At 29.4% G+C, this 24545-nt stretch overlaps 3 protein-coding genes across 3 annotated transcripts; 1 reads left to right on the top strand and 2 right to left on the bottom strand.

Moving 5' to 3' along the window:
- Window positions 1–9770: 9770 nt before the first annotated feature.
- LOC112682414 lies at window positions 9771–11933 on the bottom strand. The gene is made up of 4 exons (XM_025553009.1): window positions 11147–11933; window positions 10925–11071; window positions 10757–10863; window positions 9771–10383 (listed from the first exon to the last, which is right to left on the bottom strand). Exons 1-4 carry the CDS (start codon window positions 11308–11310, stop codon window positions 10286–10288), a joined length of 516 nt encoding a protein of 171 aa, XP_025408794.1. The 5' UTR covers window positions 11311–11933; the 3' UTR covers window positions 9771–10285.
- A 1800-nt stretch (window positions 11934–13733) lies between these two features.
- Window positions 13734–15867, top strand: LOC112682413 (dnaJ protein homolog 1). The gene is made up of 3 exons (XM_025553007.1): window positions 13734–13929; window positions 14661–15458; window positions 15522–15867. The coding sequence occupies exons 2-3, from the start codon at window positions 14664–14666 to the stop codon at window positions 15750–15752; spliced, it is 1026 nt and encodes a 341-aa protein (XP_025408792.1). The 5' UTR covers window positions 13734–13929; window positions 14661–14663; the 3' UTR covers window positions 15753–15867.
- Window positions 15868–17742: 1875 nt separating this feature from the next.
- LOC112682416 (60S ribosomal protein L12) lies at window positions 17743–19930 on the bottom strand. The gene is made up of 6 exons (XM_025553013.1): window positions 19734–19930; window positions 19405–19478; window positions 19078–19258; window positions 18705–18823; window positions 18548–18639; window positions 17743–17791 (listed from the first exon to the last, which is right to left on the bottom strand). The coding sequence occupies exons 1-5, from the start codon at window positions 19768–19770 to the stop codon at window positions 18553–18555; spliced, it is 498 nt and encodes a 165-aa protein (XP_025408798.1). The 5' UTR covers window positions 19771–19930; the 3' UTR covers window positions 17743–17791; window positions 18548–18552.
- Between the last annotated feature and the right edge of the window lie 4615 nt (window positions 19931–24545).

The following is a 24545-nucleotide window of genomic DNA, read 5'->3' as shown; positions in this document are numbered from 1 at the left end:
GATTTAAGCTCCTGGATTATTGATTAAAATGAAATTCATGAATTTTTAAATGATTTAGATATAAATGCGAGTACAGGCCCTGATGGTGTTCCATCAATATTTCTAAAATTGTGTAGTTTTGAATTAATTAAGCCACTTTATTTAATTTTTAATAAATCTTTAAGTTTAGGTTATTTCCCTAATATATGGAAAAAATCTTTTATCACACCAATACATAAATCAGGGGATAAACATAATGTTTCAAATTATAGGCCGATTTCTAAATTATCTCATATACCTAAAATATTTGAAGCAATCATAACTAAAAAATTAACCAAAATAAAATCTCCATACATATGTAAAAACCAACATGGATTTAGACCAAAAATGTCGATTTCGACTAACATGTTACTTTTCCAGTCTAAGATACTTGATTCCCTTAATACCCATGCCCAATTAGACTCAATTTATACTGATTTCCAAAAAGCATTTGATAAAATAAACTACAGCCTACTTCTAAATAAATTATTTTTATTCGGCATCCATGGTAGTTTTTTAGATTGGATAAAATCTTATATTAGCTCTCGCACTCAGGCTGTAAAAGTATCTTTTAATATTTCAAACGACTTTTTTGTTACCTCTGGAGTGCCTCAAGGTTCTCATCTGGGCCCCCTCTTATTTATATTATTTATAAATGATCTACCTTCCATATTTGATAGCTTAGTCGAAGTTCTCTTATTTGCTGACGATGTAAAGATATTCTCAATAGTTAGATCTCCTGAAGATACTTTAAATTTACAATCAAATTTGGATAGGTTTGCAATTTGGAGCCGTCATAATCGCCTACCCTTAAATTTAAGTAAATGTAGTGTTATTACTTTTTCTCGATTGGATAATGCAATTTCTTATAATTATAAAATTGATAACTGTGTCTTAACGCGTATCAATTCTGTTAGAGACCTAAGAATTGTTATCGAAAGCAATATGTCCTTTTCTATACATATAAATACTATAATTAAAAAAAGCCTTCAAAATGTTAGGGTTCATTAATAGAAGTATGAACAATTTTAAAAATCTTTATACATTTAAAACATTATTCTTTTCTCTTGTCAGATCTCATCTCGAGTTTGGCTCTGTAGTCTGGTCTCCTAGTTATTCTTCATATAAAGAGGCGATTGAAAAAGTTCAGAATAAATGTTTAAAACTTATATGTTATAAATTGAATATACCTACTTCCACCAGTTTGCAATACTCGGTTTTTGGATTTACAAGTACTGAACTAAGAAGGAATGTTGCAGATATTATGTTCATATTTGATTTACTGAACGGTCTTATTGATTCCCCGGAATTGCTTTCTATGATTGGTTTTATAACACCAAGTCGTTACTTAAGAAAATCGAATCTGTTCCATGTACCATTTTATAAAAACAACTACAGTTCCGCATCTTTTTTCCCTAGAGCTCTCTCATTATGTAATGTTATAGCCGATCACATAGATTTCTTCTTTATGTCACGTGATTTATTTAAAAAAAATGTATACTTAGGTTTAAATCTAGCAACAAATTAAATACCATGTTTATTATTATTATTATTATTATTATTATTATTAAGATTAATGCGAATATTAAAGTTGAATTATGTTATTATCTGTTTACCAAATTGTATATCATTGAATGTTTATAAATTAATTCATGTCATAAATTGTTAATTAATTATTATTCACTTTTATTACTATTTTATTTTATTGTATTCATACTCATATCATTACTATCATAATTATTGTTAACTCTTATATTGTAACTTAGTGTCATATTAAAACATAATACACTTTCTGTACTATTAATACCAAAGGGTATCTACCCGTTTATAATGTAAAATAAATAAATAAATAACATTGGCAACAAATTTAGAAAAATTACAACATCACGTCATGTCTAATGTCAATGCGCTCAGAGCATTATGACAACCTATAGATTCTTGGGACGCATGATTAGTCACACTCATTTGCAGTCGCTTGGATAGTGCCATGGTGATGGAGTGGCAACTTCAATATAATAAAAAAGAATTACCATAATTTTATGAAGTTAAAGCATTTTTACTTAATCTTATTGCAGCATATCAGGCAGGAGAAATGAATGTTAAATAAATAAATTTATTTATTTATTAATTATATTATATATATTATTTTATTTTTTATTAATTTATTAATTTCCATGAACTGGTTCATGGAAAATCTATGGGCGCCACTGGCCGGTTATATTAGTTTATTTTGGAAGTTTGACAAGTTCTTTTATCATAAACTATGTTTTATATATTATATCGAGTTTAAAGATAAAATAGAAAAAATAATAAAATAGAAACAATTGGATATGATATTCACTATAAAGTAGTATTACAAATATAAATTACAGAAACATAATGGGATAATTTTAAGCTGCCGAATATGACACAAATGATGATACGTGAACAAAAAAACATATAATAACACCAAAATCACCGATACAGGCAATACAGTATATTTATAAATAGTAATATTAATTTAAGTCCGTAAATAAATCTTTCCATTAAATTTTATACTAATAACTATACTGTAAAATGGTTTATTGTGTCGAATGTCGTGGTATTAGTGACTCGTATACTTCTGTTTGCGGCAGTAACTATAACAAAATTATTATAATATTTATTAAAATTAGTTTATCTAACAGTAAATTTATTGACTTTTTTTAAATCACCAGTAGTCAAAATCAGATTCGTGGCAAGTTGAATTATGTACATATATATATTGTACTAATTTAGTTGTATCTTGGTGATAGTAAACAGTTATCAAATTCTACAAGCTTCTGGTCTAGATAGGTATATAATTTTTTCTTTAAATTTTAAATAATGCAAGACTTGAAGTACAAGACCAAGACTACCATACCACTACTCACCAGACATGGCCAAACCATTCTAGACGTATTTATATAGATATGTTACCGGCAATATGGATAATCCGGTATTTTTCAAAATGCCTAGGTATTATACAAAATGCCAAAAATCACTCGGCAATATACATAATACGAGCTTTGCCTAGATATTATGTAAAATGCCAATCGTGGAGTTAGGCAATATGAAGAAAACTAACAAAATTGGACATCCCCTATTACCAACGACTTTACTTATTGTTTATCATAAATGTGCATTCACGATTTAACGCAATAAACATTAATATTCTTTTATTACCTACAATAATAATGATTCTTTTTAATTTAATAAAAATTAAATGTTGTCTGTAATATGTATAGTGATTATAAGAATCTTAACCATTTCTAACCCACATAGTGAAAGACATGAAAATAAAAAAAAAATGTATGATTCTTTATTAAATAGAGCTTAAATAATACGAACTGAATAAAAAATTCTTTTAATCTTTTTTTAGAATCAAAAAAACACATGATGCCAAAAGAGATTACTGGGTATTAGATAACATGATATTTGTAGCTTGGATTATATTCTAAGTGATTAATAATATTAAGTATTTTATACAATAACAACATACTTTATTAAAATAAATATTGTAAAATATTTAAAATAAAAATAGTCACAATTCATATATATGAAAAATTGACTTAATAACTTTATAACAAAAATATATAGTTTTATAATAAAAGTAGAACAGGAAGTTAACACATTTAGAAATAAAATACAAAATAACAATTGGGTAATAAATTAAATTTTAAAATTCCTTAAATATTTCAGACTTGTAAGATACTTATAATCAGTTTATAATACAAAAAAAAAAGAAGTAATGCTAATAAAATCAAAACTAAAAACAACTGAATTCATAACAATAAAATAAAAATATAAGATAATTATAATTTTTTATATATATATAAAGAGCCCTCGGCAACATAGGCCAATGGGATTACCTGTTTAAGATACATTACAAGTTAAATGAGGTTACATATACGAAAACTTAAATTTAGATTTTGGATTGGAGGATTGCTGCTGTGATGAATTGCATGGTGTCGGCTATGGCTTTGGGATGATTGTGTAGTATTTCGGCAAGAGATTCAGGCAAGTTGAGACTTGATCTGATGTTATGGTAAGTACGGCATTCGGTGAGTATGTGTTTAATGGTGATTTGGACGCCGCATGTTGCGGATTCTTCCTTGGACATTAAAAAACTATGAGAGATTTGGGAGTGTCCAATTATTAGTCTCGTTAGGATTACTTCGAATTTTCTGTGTATTTTGATGGGGAATGTCCAATTGTCTGTGTTGTGTTTAATTTGATATATGGTCGGGGACACGAAAAGTGGCGTGTGACCGACGCGATCCAAGCGGTTAAATCGTCTAATGGGTTCTTATACGACTAAAGCCAATTGCCGCGCTTTTTTCAAAATATTTTCATAATATTTATAATAATAAAAACCAAAACAACAAAATCGTACTATTAATTTAAAAACATTTTTTAATTTTATATGCTTATGCTATATATTTACAAATTATTATTTTTACAAAATACTATAAACAAACTTGAGCCCAAATCAACTCAATAGCGTTATACTGGCACGAGATCCGGTTTTGTGGCCGAGGCCTTATCGCCCGCGCACCTTCAATTAACGCGTGGCGTTACTCAAGAGACGCGGTCGAAACGAACCCCGAGGTGTGACCAAGGAGCCCGGGTCGTCATATGGACCACCAGCACCGAGCATGTGCCCGTACCCTTTCAAACAGCGGACACGAGAACCGTGTTGGGACCCGCGATTTTCACTGGGTGTTGTGGTTTTGTTACTCTCTCGCTGTGCTACTGCCACCACGTTTCAGCCGAGGTAGGCTCCTCAACCTTGGGGGCACCGGGTCCGGAGCGGCTAGGCCGGTCCGGCGTGCGGTGGGGCTCCCCCTCTCATGGTATCGATTAGGTTTTTGGTTGACGTCGGTGGGTCAACCCGGGGTTTTTGGCCCCTACCATTATTCTAGCTTCCCAAGCGAGCTAGTGGTGGGCCTAACGTTATACTGGCAGTGATATGGAGGAAGTCGTATCACCTCGACCTCTTTCTAATGCCAACTTATCAAGGAGATACGATTTTTCACCTTCATTTTGAGTTCGGCCAATGTTTCTAGATTACTGTAGGGAATATTTTTATCTATAAGCCATTTTTGTACATCCGATTTTCTAGAATTACTCTTATGCTAGCTTCACACTCTCGCGAGGTCGCCTCGTCGAAAGTCTTGTCGAATTAATGTGAGGCGAGGCAGTGCACGAATGCACAGTCGTCACTCACTTTTAGTCTCGTGACTCGCTCAATTGTTTCTAGCTGTTGTACAAAATGGACGTGGTTGAAATAACAGCTGCAGCTGCATTGTGTACATACAATTATTATAATTTTATAAATTTAAGCCACTCAAAAAAAAAATTAAACAACCCAATAAGAGGAGATGGTGGACAACAACAATACACAGAAACAGTACAAAGTAGGTTCGTTTGATATTAAGTAATGACCTTAATGGCGTAATAAGAAAAATGATGGAGAGAATAATTATACTTTGTACTACTCTTTATTTTCTCATAACATTTTTTGTATAAAATGTTTTGATATCTTTTGTTTCCTTAACTGAGGACTCGCGAGCTCAGGTGAAAGTAGAGTAGGTATGCCTCGCCTCGTGTCTCGTGGTCTTTTGACTCGCGACCAAAATACCAACTCGAAGTGGAGTGCGCACGAAGCGAGATGAGACGAGACGACACAAGTGAACCGACTACACTCTCGTGCTCGCGCTGCCGCGCTTCGCCTCGGCGAGCATTAGGATAATTTTCTGCTATGTTAGAATGATATGAAGCGTTATCCATAATAATAATAGAGGGCTCTTCAAGATGATTAAGTAATTCAAGAAACTACTCTTTATACACCTCGGCGTGGTTACTTCCTTATCTGAAACTCTCGCAACTGAACGGCTATTAATAGTAGAGCGTTGGTTTATGGCGTGTTCGAAAGCACGTTATCTAAGGTTTTTGTTATGACTAGTTCAGTGTCAACAATGCAGTGGACAAAGCAAGAACGCGCGTTCGCCGTGGAGGCCTAATTTTCTTTCAGCCGTTCGATCATTACAATTCAGCGTGCTTTCAGAAACCATTTCAATATCGCACCTGCAGGTCGTGTGCCTGATCGGAAATCGATTTGTTTGTGGGTGGACACGTTCAGGGATACCGGTAGTGTGCAGAAGAAACATAATGGACCTTCCAGAACCGTCAGGACGACAGAAAACATCGAAAGGGTAAGAGCGGCGATTTTTAAATCCCCTAGACGATCTGCACACAAACATTCGGCTGCTTTAGGGATTTCTAGTCGCACAGTGAGACGAATTCTTCATGAGGAACTTAATTTTCACTCATACATATTAGCAGTGGTGCAACAACTTAATCCACGCGATTATGTTGCGCGAAAAAATGCATGTGAAGCCTTCCTCGAAAACCTGCCTCAGGACGCCCTTGTTTTCTTTAGTGACGAGGCACACTTCCATATTTCAGGATGTGTGAACAAACAAAACATGCGATATTGGAGCCCCACTAACTCGAAAGAACTTCATGAGCAGCCTCTGCGTACAGAACGTGTGACTGTTTGGTGTGCCATATCCAGAATCGGCATTATTGACCCATGGTTCTTTGAAGAGAACGAAAGAGCAGTTACAGTCAATTCTGAACGTTATGTCAGCATGATTGTGGATTTTTTTCTACTCAAACTTGAAGAAATGAATGTAGGGAAGTATGGTTTCAACAGGATGGCGCCACAACTCACACGGCAAGAAGATCGATGAACGTTTTGCGTGAACACTTCCCCGAACGGCTCATCTCTCTTAGAGGTGATCTTCAGTGGCCAGCACGATCGCCAGATTTAGCCCCATGTGATTTTTTCCTGTGGGGCTACTTTAAATCGTTGATATACACTGATCGTCCAAAGACCCTTCGTCATCTCAAAAACAATATTCGTGCTGCTATCGCCGACATAAGCACAGATATGCTGGAAAAAGTGGACAACAATTTAAAATTCCGACTATCTCAATGCATTGATGAGAACGGTGGCCACCTTCGAGATGTCGTTTTTAAAACCAAATAAAATAAAACTTTAAATGTACTTCTATAGTCAGAAAAAATAATTAAATCAATATTGCCAATATTTTTTGTGTTATGATTTTTTAAAATAAGGAAGTAACTACGCCCCACCCTGTATTTAGTATTACGATATTGTCTTGTTCTAATAATTTTTCTGATTTTTTCTTTTGGATCAGTTTTATATGAACCTCATGTAAAGACTATTAACTATTACTGTTAAAGTTTCCGACAATAATGAAAGGACGTGGTAGTTGTTTTATAATATTTTTTAAATCTATGAGTGTGAAGTTGAATTGATTTGGGATGTAAATGTTGCAGAGAGTGGTTTTAGTTTCGAGAGTTATTGACACAGCGACTACCAAGTTTGACCTTATGAGAATTTCCTCCTAGGGATAGGAACTGTTAATGAGGGTGAAAAAGCCGCCACTTGCTCTTAGGTAGCCTCTACGATTTTTCATAGCATGATGGTAGTTATTTATACTTGGTGAGGTTTTATTGAATTTTAGATTTGTTTCTTGGAGACATATTGCAATAGGTTGATGATGATCAGGGTTCGGGACTTATAGCACTAAAAAGCACTAAAATATGCGCTTATATATGACCCAATAAACTTAAAAATATGCTCTAAAAAAGAAAAAAATAGCATTTAAAAAGTCATTAAAAAAAGGATTTATTTCATATAAGTATAAAAAAATTGTAATTCAAGTATAATTATAAATTAATAAATTTAAAAACATTAAAAATAAAATCTTTAAAAATTTGGTTTTGAATGTTCTGAAAAAAATACACATTTATATAAATTTATTATAGTTAAAAATTTACTAAAAATTTGTTGTTGTTTATAAAATGTTTACCTTTGTGATTGCATTGGACTATAAGGTGTTTTCGAACGTTTTCGAACTGGAAGGCTCTTCTATTATCGGCTAAAATACACTTGTATGCCGAAAATGAACGTTCCACGTCGACGGAAGTAATGGGAGCATACTTGAAAAATACTAGATCATTATATGTTAGATCTTCTGCTATTGAACTAAGGTTCATGGACTCTCCTCCGGTGATAATTTTAGATATTTGTTTTAAACTATTTAAACCCTGGTTTTTAATTAATACATTATCAAGTTTTTTCAAAACGGCAATTCCATATGGTCCATGTAAATTACATAATTTCGATTCAATATCCTCTATAACTTTTAGCGAATCTGTTAATGGAACATATTGTGTTTGTAGTTGTTTAATAGCTACAGTTAATACTTCAAAATTGGATTTGATATAAGCCAAGTTGCTTTGTAAGTTCGGTTGTGATATACATAATTTTGCCTTATTAATACTAACGGCGTCATTTTCGTCTAATAAATTTAAAATGCGAACAATCGTTTCATAATGTTCGCAATAGTATATTGCGGCATCCAACCATGTTCCCCAACGAGTTATTATAGGTTCTGGTGGTAATTTAATTTCAGGTGCTTCAGTTTTAAATAATTGAATTCTAGAAGGGGCTTTTCTAAACATTTTTTTTACATTTGATATTAAGTTATCTACCTCATTAAATTGTCCTCGAATTTCCTCTGCTACACGATGAATCCCGTGGGCAACACATGTAGCATGAACCATTTTGGTATAAAAACTTTTTAAAACAAATCCGGCCTTTACCATGTATGGTGCGGCGTCTGTTAAAAATAATAGAATATTGTCGTAATTGATACTTCCAGGCCATAAGATTCCCATTGCCTTTTCAAATAGTTTGCAAATTGTTGTATGATTAGTTCTATCCAGCTGTTCCGAGTGTAGTAAAAATATATTGCCAATACTATCAGTCTTGAGAACACCTACAACGACGTTTGCTATGTAACGTCCTTCGACATCGCACGTCTCATCAATAGAGACCCAAATTTTATTTTCACCTATCTCAGTTTTAATATTCTCAATAGTTTTATTATACACATCATCAACGTATCCCTTACGAAGAGTGGATTCAAATGGTATATTTTTACCTGTATATTTTTCTAAAAATTCTCGAAATTTACTATTATTAAGTTTATTTAAAGGAATAATTGCCGCCATTAAAGCTTCGCATAAATCAGTATTAAATGTTGATTTTGTCGGAAAACTGGTCAAAAGCGTTTGTTTTTTTTTCTGTTCTTGATCTTCGTGTCTTTTGAGAGCTTTTTGGTGTTTATCGGTACTAATATGTTGGCTAACATTAAATTTTTTCTCTGAACTTTTTCGAATTTCACATATTTTACAAAATAAATTATTCCCGACTATGGAAAAAGTATCAGGACCAAATTCTATAACGTAACTTCTTAAACGACCACACACCGATTGTTTTTCCTTTGGCATTGTTATACCTAACAAATTTTGTGAAAATAAAAACAAACGCACAGGCACACTATGAATCGAACTTGAACTCGAATTAACGACGACAAATAACGAACTAATAATAATTGCGGTGTACCAGTACAGTTTATCGATCACACAATAAATTAGATTATTTTCATCATTTGTCGAGCGATACGAATGTAGCCTGTAGATAAGTACGCATATCGGACGTTTTCCAATTAACCATCTCAGATAACTACATGGTTTTCGATTTATTGAGTATTTATAAATCACGTTCATGTGCAACATTTTTGTGACAGATAGCTACATATTAAATTGTATTCCTACACTTAAAACAATTTTTTGTAATTAATTATTTAATATGTAATTAATTATTTTTTGTAATTTGTTTTACTTTTTTAATCAATAAAACTAATTTTGGAACATTTGAGATTGCCCTTTGAGGAATGAGATTAAGCTTATGTGCAAAACAATGTAAGTGTCGTATTTCTCCAAAAAGATCATTACTTGCTTTTACTATGTTTGCACCACCATCCGTAACAATACATACAACTTTAGAATTGGAAATATTCCAAGATTTTTGAATTTTGGTTATGGTTTCTCTTAAATAGTCAGCTGTGTGTCGCTCAGATAGCGGATGTACATCCAATACTACAGAAACTAATTGCAAGTTTTGTATAAAATGCATAGTAACTCCTAAGTAGCTTTTACTATTTAAGATATCAGTCCAGGCGTCTGTTGTTAATGTAATATTTTGAACAGAATCTATAAGATTTCGGTATACCTCAGTAATCATATCATACTTATCATCTAACATCCTAGTTATACTTCTTCTGCTAGGTAACTTGAATAATGGAGTAGCAACTTTTGAGTAAGCTTAAAAACCTTCTTTTTCTGTTATATTAAGAGGTAGACCATCTTTGGCAATCATGAAAACTAGTGCATTAGACATTTTTGAATACTTAGTACCTCCTTCTGAAATTAATTTATAAAACACATAATTATTTTATGTTACTTAAATTTGGTTCTTTAACTTTGTATAAAGAATAAAATAGCAATATAATATTTAAAATATCAATAATTTTACTAAATATATATAAAAATATATTACAACAAGAAAAAAAAAAATACATTAAAAACTTATATTTTTTTACTTAAGCTAATTTCTCATCTTAAACAACTGGTAATATTCATACAAAAAAATTGCAAATTTACTAAGAATTTGTTATTTTTTAGTTTGATAATTATTTATAGAATTTAACTTTGTAAAGGTACCTTCCTAATAATTACTATTTTATACTAATATTTTTTAGTGTATATTTTAATATTATTTATATTTAATAGGTACCTGAAAAAGATTCAATTGAACGAAATGTTTCGTTTATTGGCATCTGGATTAGTCTTTTCTTATTTGGTGTTACTGATGTTGTTGGTGTTGATGATACTGCGCATCCACTAAAATATAAATATTTAGGTAATAATCTAATATGAGTTAATTTTAATTTAATGAACTTACAATTCCAAAGTAGTCTTAGAACCAGAAAATATTGAAGGGTCATCCTCTAATTGTTCTTCGAGTTCTTTATGAGTTTCCATATTATTTATAGAATCTGGTATAAAAACACGGTCAATAGGAACTAACGTGGATGTCGTTGGAATTGAACTAAAATATAAATTGAATATAATTTTACCTTTTCTAGTATATTACACTAATTTACTTCATTTATGTAATATTTACCTAAAAATATTTAATCCCGAATGGTTTCTTTCCAAATGTTTTTTTAAATTTGTTGTGTTTCCACTTGTTTTAACATTTTTAAAACAAATTTTGCATCTTGATGTCATCAAATCAATTACGTCAAAATTAGTTTTAACGTTTTTGTATAAATTATTTTCCGACATATTTTTACATTAAAGACACAAGAAAATCACGGTAGACATGGACGGAATACAGAGAAATAATAATGATTTAACGAATAAACTATATTTTTACGGTCGCCAGGGTATAAACTATAAATACATGTATAAAAGCATAGAGAATATTCACAAATTATCATTGTTGATTTGCCGTTTAGAAATAGGAAAACCAAAATATGTAATATATTTTTATTTACACGGACCTGAAATTATTGAATTTAAAAAAACCGGTATCAGTAGGGCTGAAATATCGATAAATATCGAAATGTATAGAAAAAGAAATATCGATCCAAAATATCGATATAAATTTATTAAAATATCGATATTTCGGAAATATTGATTTTTTTTGCCCATCACTACATTAAATTAAAGAACATGATCTCAAAAGGAGTCATGAGCCTTTAAAGGGTTATATGTTATATAACATAATAAAATGTTTTGTACTTTACTAAAAAAAAATTGGCATTATGCCTAGGTAATTTATAAAATAATATTGAAAATCATGTTTTATATACTTTGCCTAAAATGTGTCGGTAATTTGCATAATGCCTAGGCATTTTGCAAAATACCTAAATTATCCATATTGCCGGTAACACATATATATATATATATATGTTTTATATATATATATATGTATATGTTACGGGCAAAGTATACAATTTGGGCATTTTATACATTGTCCGGACAGTATATAAAATACCTTTCGTATATTTGGCAATATAGATAACAGATGATATAATTTAATGAAATATGATAAATCAATTAATAATGACATGTCTTTATATTATTGATTAATTCTTCTCAGTAGATATAATTTATTGCACCACCAATCCTTTCTTGGCTGAGCTTCCTTTTCTTTTACATGATTCGCAACTATTTAAATGTAGCATAATTATATCTCTGATGATATTTTTATATTTTGTATTTATCTCGTGTTCCATCCTGTTTCGTCCACCATGTCCAATCGATAAATGTATATAATATTTAATTTTGTTGTTTTCATATACTGGTACAATTATCTTATTAACATTAGAAACTTTTAACACGTCATAGTTTTTATAATCATTCGGTTACTTTTTTTTTTTTAATTGTTAATTAATTAATTTTTATGTAAAATTAATTGATCAAATTTTAACTTGGTAAGAAATGAAGTATTTGAACCTTTTTTTTTAAAAAAAAATTGTTTAAATCTTCATTAAACTTTTCCATATTCGAATAAGTAGTTAGGTACGCATTGAATGAATTAACCTGCATTATACAAACGATTCACGGTTACTAAATAGTTCATTTTTGAGAATAGGTAAAAGGTCAACTGCACGATAATCAATACAACTTCATATAACTTATAAATCAGTAAATATAGTTATAATATATTATGTCACTTACACGCGTATAATATGTGGACAAGCGGACATCCCCATTGTTAAATGTTACAATGTTATTAATAAAAATTTAATAAAAAAAATAAAACGATATTTTAAATTAAAAATGTAGCTACCGTTAGCAAGACTAAGAATTATGACGAGGGGTCAAAATTCATGTTGGGGAGATTAGCCCTCCCCCAAGGTACCCCTAGTTACGCCTATCCTCATCGCCTTTCTTTCGAAGGTAATTAGACATTATTATAATAAAATCATTATTTAGCTTATGATATATCTAACTATATGTTGTTTAGCAAATAATTTTTTTGTTTCTTAACATTGAGGCCCAGATTTAAATGCACAAAAATCGTATAAAAATGCTCTAAAAAATAGTCAAAATTGGATTTTTGTAAACTGCATAAATGATTTTTTTAAATGAATGTAAAAAAAAAAATAATCAAATTAATTTAAACAATTATTTTAATTATTAAATAAAAAAAAATTGAAAACATTGTATAATGTTGTCACAAACGTAATACAGCCAATAAGAGCCGTTAATTTCCTATGGATATCTAGCATGTATGATATGCTTATATGCTACCTACTACCCTTATTCTATTAGGTTATGAATTTACCTTTATTATAGCATTCTGTTATCAATTCTGATTTATGGTATTGTAGAATAATCACGATTTATAATTCGCACAAACTAAAGAATATAAAGTTGTATGGATTATAGAACTATTCTATGGACGGAATCACAAATCCTGTTTAATTTTGTTTATACTTGATAGGTCTATTATATTTTGGCCTTTATTGGTTATAAGAACTATATTATCACTCCGATGAACGGCGGCTGTGTTCGTCTATGTTATGATTATTCATACATTTGAGTGATATTAATATGTCTATGTAAAGACCTCTACTGAATTTACTCTTCCATGATAAACGGCGTTTTCTTCCACGGTCTTCTGGCGGATTCTAGAAAGTTCTACTCCAGATTCTGATATGCTGCGCGTGTGTAGTAATTTAACATTGAATCGTTTGTGTTTGCCGTACTTGGATTGAAAGTGCGTCTCGGAACTGATATTTCCGTAAAATTTGTATTCCGTAAATAAATATATAATTCGCTAAATTGATAGTGTTCAAACAACTTATTAACTTATATAGCTTTAAGAATAGAGTATTGTATTTGAACAAACATTTAATAACATAGAGTTGTAAACAAATATCTATTCTTACGGTAAGTAATTATATTTATTTTACGATCCACATTGGTTCTTTTAATTTGTTTTCTTTGACGTCTTATACTACATATTATTTGCATTTTATTTCGTTTATCTCCATTTTCATCATTACCGATTTTTTCATTAATTATTCTATACTAATCCGTACGCCTTCTTTTATCTTAATTTTGACCTGCTTCTGTTTTTGTCTCATTTACAATTCAATAGTTGGTAAGTACTTATATGGTATTGTTTCGCGAGAGTTCAACGTTAACCCCTTTATACATAGAAAGTTCAAAATTAATACCGGTAATATGCATTATTTCATAGATGGAAATTCTTGTATGAATTCTTAAGTAATGCATCAATGTGAAACTAAATGATACAATTACTAATATTTTTCAAATTTTGTTGTACAGTTGATATTTTTCAAGCTTGATTTTACATTTCATTTAACATTTCATATACACACAATAATTTTTCAAGGATATAATTTTATTTATTTGTATTTTATATTGAAACATAATAGGTATACACTAAACAGCTTAATTTTTGAATATTAATCAGATTTAATGCAATCATTTTTCTGAAACAAATGTTTTCACAGTTTTTATTTAAATTAATTTTATCAAGTTGTATGTAGGTACTCTATTGATTATATTAATTGTAATTATTCTAATCTTTTATTCATGAATTATCACTAAGTAAACATATTTATGGTATTTTAAAATAATTTATTCAATTTCAGTGTATGATGGGAAAAGACTATTATCAAATTCTTGGTGTATCCAAGGGAAGTGCAGATGATGAAATTAAAAAAGCTTATCGAAAATTAGCACTTAAATATCATCCAGATAAAAATAAAGCTCCTGGAGCTGAAGAAAAATTCAAAGAGGTAGCAGAAGCATATGAAGTATTAAGTGATAAGAAAAAACGTGATATATATGATAAATATGGAGAAGATGGGCTCAAAGGAGGTGCTGGCCAAGGAAACAGCAGTAACAACTATTCATATACGTTTCATGGCGATCCAAGAGCAACATTTGCTCAATTCTTTGGTTCTTCCAATCCATTTGGTAACTTATTTGGCAATAGTAATTCAATGTTTGATGAAGAAATGGACTTCGATGATGGTTTTATTAGAATGTCACATGGACCACCTGGAATGGGTGCATTTAGGTCACAGTCATTTAATGTCCATGGAACACCAATGGGACGAAGTAAAGATAAAGTTCAAGATCCAGCCATCGAACATGATCTATATGTGTCATTAGAAGATATAATGAGAGGGTGTACCAAAAAAATGAAAATTTCAAGGCGAGTACTTCAAGCAGATGGAACATCGAGAAAGGAAGATAAAGTATTAACCATCAATGTTAAACCAGGTTGGAAAGCTGGTACTAAAATAACATTTCAAAAAGAAGGAGATCAAGGAATGAATAAAATACCTGCAGACATTGTTTTTATAATAAGAGATAGACCTCATCCAATTTTCAAACGTGAAGGAAATGATATTAAATATAGCGTTTCAATATCTCTTAAACAAGTAATACATTTTTTAACCAAATTTAATTTTTCTTAACTAACAAAAATGTTTTATATTTTACAGGCACTGTGTGGTACAGAAATAGTAGTTCCTACTTTAACAGATAAAAAAATACCCCTCAATTTAAAATCAGAAGTAATTAAACCAACAACAGTTAAAAGATTACAAGGTCATGGTCTTCCATTTGCTAAAGAACCTTCAAGAAGAGGAGATTTGTTAGTATCATTTGATATAAAATTTCCTGAAATTCTTTCTCCAGCTATAAAAGATATATTGTATGACACTCTACCATGAGCAATTGTAATTGGTCCACCATTTTTTTTTTTGCCTTTTATTATTGGCTCATGTATTTTGTGTAATGAAAATAAAGTTTTTTTTTACATAAACATAATATATATATATATATATATATATATATATAAATAATTTATTTATAAGGTATATTGTATGTTTCTTAATCATGGTTTTTTTCTTCTAACATCTCCATTGTTGGGAGATAAATATTCCAGAATAAATTAATATTTAGGTCTATTCTGTACATAGAATTTAACATAATTTTTTTTGTTAATAAATTGAACAGCTCTGGTTTATTTAAATGAGATTATTTTTATTGAAATATTCCATCTTGTCATTTAATATGTTCGCCAAAACTAGTAGATCTATTTTTAAACACTACAATTTATTAATAGTTATTTTTGTGTTAAGATGCAAGCAAATATTGGCTCTCATGTCTAAATGTTTCACTGGACAAACATAGTTATGTTATAATTTATTTACTTTTATTTAAATTTTAAAAATTAGCTAATTGACTAATGCTTGGTTTGAACACAGGACTATTGTAATTTCAATTATTTATATTATTGGAATTATTAATTTGTAATTTATGGTTAACATAGATAATATATAGTTTTAAATAATCTAAAGTATTCAAAGAATTTTAAATGGATTTTTTATTTAATAAATTTTGCAGATAAAATTATTTTTTCCTAATACAGATATCCATTATTAAAAATTTTATTGAAATTTATTAATCATTTGTTTATCACCAAATACATACCGATACTTAGTTTTAACTTTTATTTGTTCCTACTGAATATAAGTACGTAAAACAAATACATTTTTAGAATTACTACTAGTGAATACTTATGATTTTAAATTAGATAGAAATTTGCAGTAACAATTTATTTTATTCAGCTAATTTCATTGGATATTAGGAATATAAAATTAAAAAATATTTACTTTCATTTTTCAATGAGTTGTACCACTATCTTAAGATAATGAGCAATTTATTTTAGATACTGCAAGCATATAATAATTTTAATTAATTGAGAATGATTTGAAACAAGAATATTAAATCTTCATTTAGATTATCAATTCAATTTTCTTTAATGGTATGCCATAAAGTGCTCTCTAGTGGTAGTAGTAGTTTACTAGTTGCATTGGTCAATGGATTTTCTCACAAATAGCAAAACTGAAACCACTTGAAGCTCAGATTCTGATATCAAGATGTCCAATATTTTTTGATTTTAACCTAATTATTAAATATTAATATATTGCTGATTAATATATAATACAGCAATAGGGTTCTGGACACTTGTTTATTAGGTGAACAAAAATTCAAAAATAAAACCTTAACTAGTGAACACACTAATTATATAAAATATTTGTTATCAATGATTTGAAATTTAACAGTGAAAATTGAATATTCCATATTTTCTTATGCAAGTATAATTGCATATGCTTTCTTATAACAATTTTATATATAAGGATGAAAGCTTAACTGTGAAATCATTTTAACTTAATATCTGATTAAATGTATATTTAGAAATTTTAAAAGGACATCACACCCGCATATGGTATTTTCTTCGGCTGACAAACATATAACATGGTAAATTTGTATTTAATAGTTTGAATGTAATAAAGTTACTTGGTTGGGTTTTACAATATTTAAATTTTTAAGTTAATTTTTTTAACTGCAATATTTTACATTTATAACTCACTAAAAAAAATTAAACATCAGATAAAACCATCCAACAAAACACATGTTATTTACTTAAAAATTGATTATAAAATAGTTTTACTCCAATATTAAAGCTAACATTACTACATTTTAACTAGTGAACACCAATTTACTGTTGACATATGTAGAAAAAAAAACCACAAATTTGGGTGTGGCGTGCTCTTAAGTAGTAAGCCTAAACTATTTGAGCAATTAACACATGATATATAGATCAAATAGTATAAATAAAATATATAAAAACATAAAAAAATAAAAAAACACATGTTAATAAGAAGAATAATATACTTTATTTGATCAAAAAACAAACAAATTCCTGAAAAAAATAAATAAGATTAGTGTTATAATAGTGAATAGTAATTTTGAAACTTAACATAATTAATTAACAACGCTAACAATTTAATTTAAAATTTAACAGAAAATTATTTCAATATTTATAAATTTAATAATAGATAGTGTGATTATTTTATTGAGGTTATCTCCTCAATAGCGTTTTTGCCACCCAAAAGCAGTTAGTAAGTGAATTACACAATATAAATAATTATCAGATCCAAAAAATTGAGATTATAATATAATTAACAGTTTATTAATTATATTTTCATAATTTCAACTGTTTATGTTAAGTTTCAAAAAATAAATTAATTTATTTTATGAATACAATAAAAAATATAATAACAACTATTGAGAAAATTGATAGCTATTTTGTGCATAATCAAATATCATAACTATTTAATCGGAATTTTAATTAAAATTTGATAATGTTTTACAAATTTTACTTAATTCAAATTAATATATACTTTACATTTTAAATTGTTATTTTAAAATAATTTCATATTTTTTCAAACCTAACAGAGTCGAAACATGATTTAAGTACTTTTGAATATGCACTTAAGATATATTATTGAACATATCAAGTATACACAGAAAAAACAAGAAATTTCAGTTGTTATTAATCTTATTGTTCAAAATAAACTGCTGAGGGTGGTGGATGGGATGCTAACCCCGACCAAATATAACCACTGAACTCATATCCTAATTTATAGGATTTAAGTTCAGAGGCAAAAATACTCACAACATTTATTCTTCTGGAACAGCTACAGTACCATCATCAATACCTTCAATGATATCATGAGGATTTTTTCCATCAACAGTACAACCAACACTCTAGAAATAACCCGCAATATGTGAAATAATAAAAATAAATATAAATCATTTCAAACTCTTTATACCTGAGCTGATCCTAAAATTTCTTTTACGGTTCCAGCCAATGTTCTGGCCATAGATCTTGGTCTCATAGTTCTGCTGATATTGATAATTTCATCCAAAGTAACATTTCCATTGTGTTTAACTATAAGATTAAATGATTAATAAATACTATTGACGAAAATAGCACAATTGTATAAAAGATAAATAATTTTGTCTGAATCCGCAAAACCTGACAATAACACTTGGTAGTCCTGGGTGAAGCAACTCATACAAAGTTTAATTTACGACAAATTTGTTAAAATCATGTTAATTATTAAAATTAGCATGAGGAACAATAGTCGATTAAAAATAAAATATCACTAAACACTAGAAAAAAATGCAATACATAATACATACCATTTTTAACCTTTTTCCTATCACGTGGTGGTTCTTTAAGAGCTTTAATCACCAATGATGAAGCAGAAGGTACAACAGAAATTGTAGCTACTCTATTTTGAATGGTCAATTTGACAGTGATCTTCAAACCTTTCCAATCAGATGTGGCTTTAGCGATATCATCACCGACTTTCTTGGGAGACTAAAGTAAGAGTACAAAAACATTTTAACGACTAAAAACATTAACAATAAGACCAATGTAAATTGATTTTATTAAGTAAAGTGCTTTGCTAACAAAATTCTGAACGATCAGGTACAGTTGAAAATGAAAATTAACATGAAACTCACCAAACCCAATGGACCGATTTTTGGAGCAAGAGAAGATGTAGCACCAACTTCTCCACCAACACATCTCATGTAAACTGCAGAACAGAAGAATAATTTAGATAAATTAAAATAAAAAATAACCGCATGATTGAAGACAATTTAACCTCGATATACATTTACAACAGTACAAACAAAACGTATTTAAAAAACAATAATACTCGAATACAATTAATATAAAAGTAAACAAATAAATTTAAACGAAATTTAGAAAATTAAACTATGAAGAAAAAAATGTTCACACGTGTTCTTTTTCTTCCGTTCCGGGGTGACGATAATAATTATAATCTTACCTTCTTTGATTTCACTGGGATCGAATTTAGGTGGCATTTTTAATTAAAGTTATAGGTTTCTAAAGAAAACTAACAATATAAAACTAAAGATATTTAGGCAAAACTACTATTAGATCAACCTTCTACAAAAGACACGAATTGTGAAGGATCACGTTATTCGATCGCAAATGAGAGAACGCATACAAACATACAAGAACTACGGTGCCACAACACTTAACCTCAAATTCGATTCGCTGGTTGGAGTGGGAGTATATTTATTCTTCGTCAATGTTTGGTCATGGAAAAAATATTATGCAGTGTATCGAGCGCACGGTATTTCTAAATCATTATCCGTTAATGCCGGGTTCACATTTCTTGCATTGTAGACATGCTTGCAATGCTATATCATGCAAGAATACGCATAGTAATACGTAAGTGCATGTTCACATAATATGTGAACATGCACTTACGTATTTAATACATATATTATATGCTTGTATATTTTTGGTCTTGTATGTATTTAAATATTGTTTAGTTTCAAAAGTAATCTGATCACGATCGTTTCTACTCGAGTAGAAGTGCTGTTTTTTTAACTGTTAAATGGATCCAATAAAAAAAAAAAAAAAAGGATTACTTTATTGTTACTTTATTTTTACTTTATTGTTTGCGATATGCTTCGTAAAGAAATCTTAAAAAAGAAACAAATTTTTATATTAGTCCAGTCTTACGTTTCATAGTACTTCATGATGACGATACAAAGTAATTAATTTCAATACATTTTCTTTGTTCAAATTATACTTTGGTTTGGAGGCCATTTCAGTGTTTAGAAAAACTAAATTATTAAAAAAAGTGAACAAAATTCATAAAACACAATCACATTGATCACGTGCTTCACTATTCGTGTTCGGGAATAAACTAGTATACAATTACCTAATTTTATTCAAATTCTGTTCGACATGTTGGACTGCATGTAATTTTGAGCATGCAAGATGCGTATTATCAACGTTTACATTTAATTATTATTATTTATTTATTTATTATTCAATTTTGTTCTTGCACGAGTAAAAATAAGCATGCGAGAAAAAACATATAAAAAATTGCAATAGTGTGAACCTGGTATTAGGTATATAATCTCATAAATACATTGTGTCATAACCCGTTCACACGATTTGATATTTTTACCGTATCGGCTATTTTCTCGATTCGGTGTCTTTCGGTTAGAGTGTTCAGACCGTACGATAATTTAACCGTACACCGTAATCGAGTTTTAGTTGCATTTATATCGTATTCGCATTAAGACGCGTGAAGATGAACTTGAATACATTTATATATTGGTATCGTAAGTATCGTCAACCGCAACGGATTTCAAATCGAAGATTCTGGGTACATCCTATTATGAGACAAAGACATTTTTAGGCTCTTTTAATACGCTAATGTGTCAATTACGACAGGACGAAACAAAATTTTTTAATTATTTTCGAATCTCGATACCTAATTATTCGACAGTAGCACAGACAAAAAATGTCGCACTATCGGTCAAAATATCGAGTCGTCTGAACGCAGTGTCTATAAATACATTGCCACGATAAGCCGAATCAGTTTTTTTACCGTACGACCGAAAACGATTTGCAGACACAAAACCGAATGACAAAATCGACCTAATCGGTAATTTTACCGAATACAGTACAATGCCGTATTATCTGAATATATGCATTTAAATTACATTGACACTGGCTTATACGGTAAAATCAACGATACGGCAAAACCGCCGATTCGGGATCGTGTGAACGAACTTTAAGGAATTCACATTTCAACTAGTCTTACAGATTAAAATATTACGTACATATAATCTAATGTAAATTGAGCTAAAAATAGTTATATAACTGGATATTTACTATTTTACTGGAGAGCATTTGAAAAAATTGGAGTTTATATACATCAAGAAAAATATACTTTTTGTTAATACGAGTTGCTTTTGTCTTCTATTTATTTATTTATAATTGCGAACAATACAAAAAATAAATAATTAAATACACACATTTTAACAAGTTTAACACACATATACACTTATAATATTATTGTATATTAACATTATTTTCAAATAAATTGCATGTTAACAGTGGCGGATTTAACGGGAAAATAATGGAAATTTGCCGCCTGGGCCCCTACTAGTAAAGACCCCCGAGCCCCAGACCTAGTCTTCAGTTCACTAATTTTAATTTTATCAAAAAAATTTAAATAGAACAGAAATGGATAACGATTTTGAATATTCTTTTCGATACTGTAAAAAAGTTGTCTGGTTTAGGCGCGGTCACCGAGAAAATTTACAAAATTATGAATATTCTGGAGTTTACTTGACTAACATTAAATTCATTTCTCATCATAAATGTTTAAAAGTTTGAGTAAAACTCGTTGGACGGCACGTTTAAAAACTGTGAAAGCCTTAATTCAAAATTTTGAGTGCATTGTAGACTGCCTAGAAAATGAAATATCAAGAGTTGGAGCATCTGGAGATGATATTATGGCTGCTCAAACATTACTATCATCAAATAATTATTTTTTTTTAATTTGTTATGATGGTATTCAATGCTTGATATATCAAAGAAATTAATAATTTAGATAATTTAAATAATTTTTTTTTGATATATCAATCCTGTGCAACTACAACTACAAAAAAAAAAAAATAAATTGATTTCATAATGGCTCAAAATTGTATTTCGACAGCATTAACAAAATTAAAAAATCCTAGAAATGAAAAATCTTACAATAATTTCATGGCAAAAGTAAAAACAAATTGGGAAAAAATGGGTTTGGATCATGTTGACTTTTCAATAGTGAGAAATCGGCGAATTAAGAAAATGGCTGGTGAAAAAACTACTGATTCTTATTTGGAAACGTTTGATAAACATAGTTATAATAAAGTTTTTGATACAATGTGCAATAATATGAATTTTTTGGGTTTTTGATGCCTGAAAATGTACAAAAGCTGATAGAAGGTGATTTACAGGGCCGGCGCAACGGGGAGCGAGCAGGGCCCTTGCCCGGGGCCTCGCGCTTTTATGAGGACCTCGGGGATCGATTTTGAAGATATTATTATAGGAATACCTAGACGCCATTCTTATAAAAGGGCTTGACGGTATATTTTGCTTAGGGCCTCGCAAAAACTAGCACCACCCCTGGTGATTTAGATATCAGTGTTGGTATTTTTATTGAGAAATACGCTGATTTCTTTACAACTGATCTGAAATATGAGTTAATTAGTTTTATTAATTTAGATTTTTCTTAAAATAACGATTTTATTAACAATAGTCCACTGAATAACTTAAAATTGATCATTGATAAACATTTGATAGACAGTTTTCCAGAGTTTATCAGTCTTTTTAGATTATTTTTTACACGCCCTGTTAGTATGGTAATTGCTGAATGAGTAATGAGTTCTTTAAAAAGAATAAAAAAAAAAAAAATATCGTTGTGCCACTTTAAGTGAAAATACCTTAAGTTAACTCAGTATATTTTTATCGAAAGATTGGTGGCAAATAAAATAAATCTGGACACAACTATTAAAATATTTGCTGAAGCCAGAAGACAATTTACAATTACTTGAATTACCGAATTACATTAGTAAGATACTATGTGTTTAACAATATAAATTTTTTTTGTTTAAATTTAATGATAATTTTGATAAGGTTATTTAGAAATAATATATCCAGTTTGGACAATTTAAATAAATGTATATATATATTTTTTTTGGTTCAATACCTATCTAGTTTAACAGTATTTTAAGAGAGAAGTCACGAGTTAGTATTTACGACGATTCATAATTCTTGGATCATTTATATCGTATGTCGCCTGGGATTTTTCCCTTAAATCCACCTCTGCGTGTTAAATTAAATGTACGAAAAATTAAAATATTCAACAAATCAAAACTGTTAACTTTACTTGTATCTTTAAATTTTTTAAAGGAACCAAAGTTGGTGATCTTTTTTAGCTGTGTATAAATTAGTGATGGCATCAAATAGGAGTAGCAGTGATTTTTCACGGGTGATTTCAAAATAGAAATTAGTCTGTTACTTCAGTATGACAATAATAGGGACTGCTACTTTTTTGTTTAGAGCAGTTGATCACAATGAAAAAATTAATTGCTCCTTTTTGGCTGATGGTAGTTGGCCATATCACAATATAAAAAAATAACTGTTAATGCTATTCCGTGATTACCAATTTTAAAACGTGATTCGAAAAGTATGATAATATTTTAAATTGCTATTTTTTCAAAAAGTAGCAACCACAGTTTGGTATAATATGGCAGTAGCAGTGGTTTTTTTTCAAATTTAATGTAAACAAGACCTAATTTAACGTGAGTAAATATGCTATATGAGAATCCCCTTCTATATATTTCACAGTAATTAATATTTATATTTAATAATGTTTAGTAATGTTAGTAAAATGTATTTTTTTATTTTACTACATTTTTAACAATGATGTACAGTACCAGAGCTTTATTTTACATTCATGACGGTGAGTTAGTTTCTCTCTACAGTTTTAAATAATTTATAGTCCACACCTAAGAGGACTATAGTCAATAAATCAAGTATTAAAATATTCACGAACAGCGTGACCCTTATTATTAGCTACGATCGATTGTTTCGTATGGTTTATTAAATTTCATAATGATTTCGTTTACAATAAATAAATGATTAAATTAGGTTCTTTAAATATATTCTACAGTAGGGGTCTTCAAAATTTGTGTTTATATGCAGCACAAGTTTGAGGGTATAGGTACCATGTACTTTTTCTATATTTATAAAATTAAAATGGGTATTTTTTATTTATTTT

Source organism: Sipha flava, unplaced genomic scaffold, assembly GCF_003268045.1.
Source record: "Sipha flava isolate LNK unplaced genomic scaffold, YSA_version1 203_pilon_pilon, whole genome shotgun sequence".
NCBI classification, from domain to species: domain Eukaryota; kingdom Metazoa; phylum Arthropoda; class Insecta; order Hemiptera; family Aphididae; genus Sipha; species Sipha flava.
This window is presented reverse-complemented; position numbering and strand designations above follow the sequence as displayed.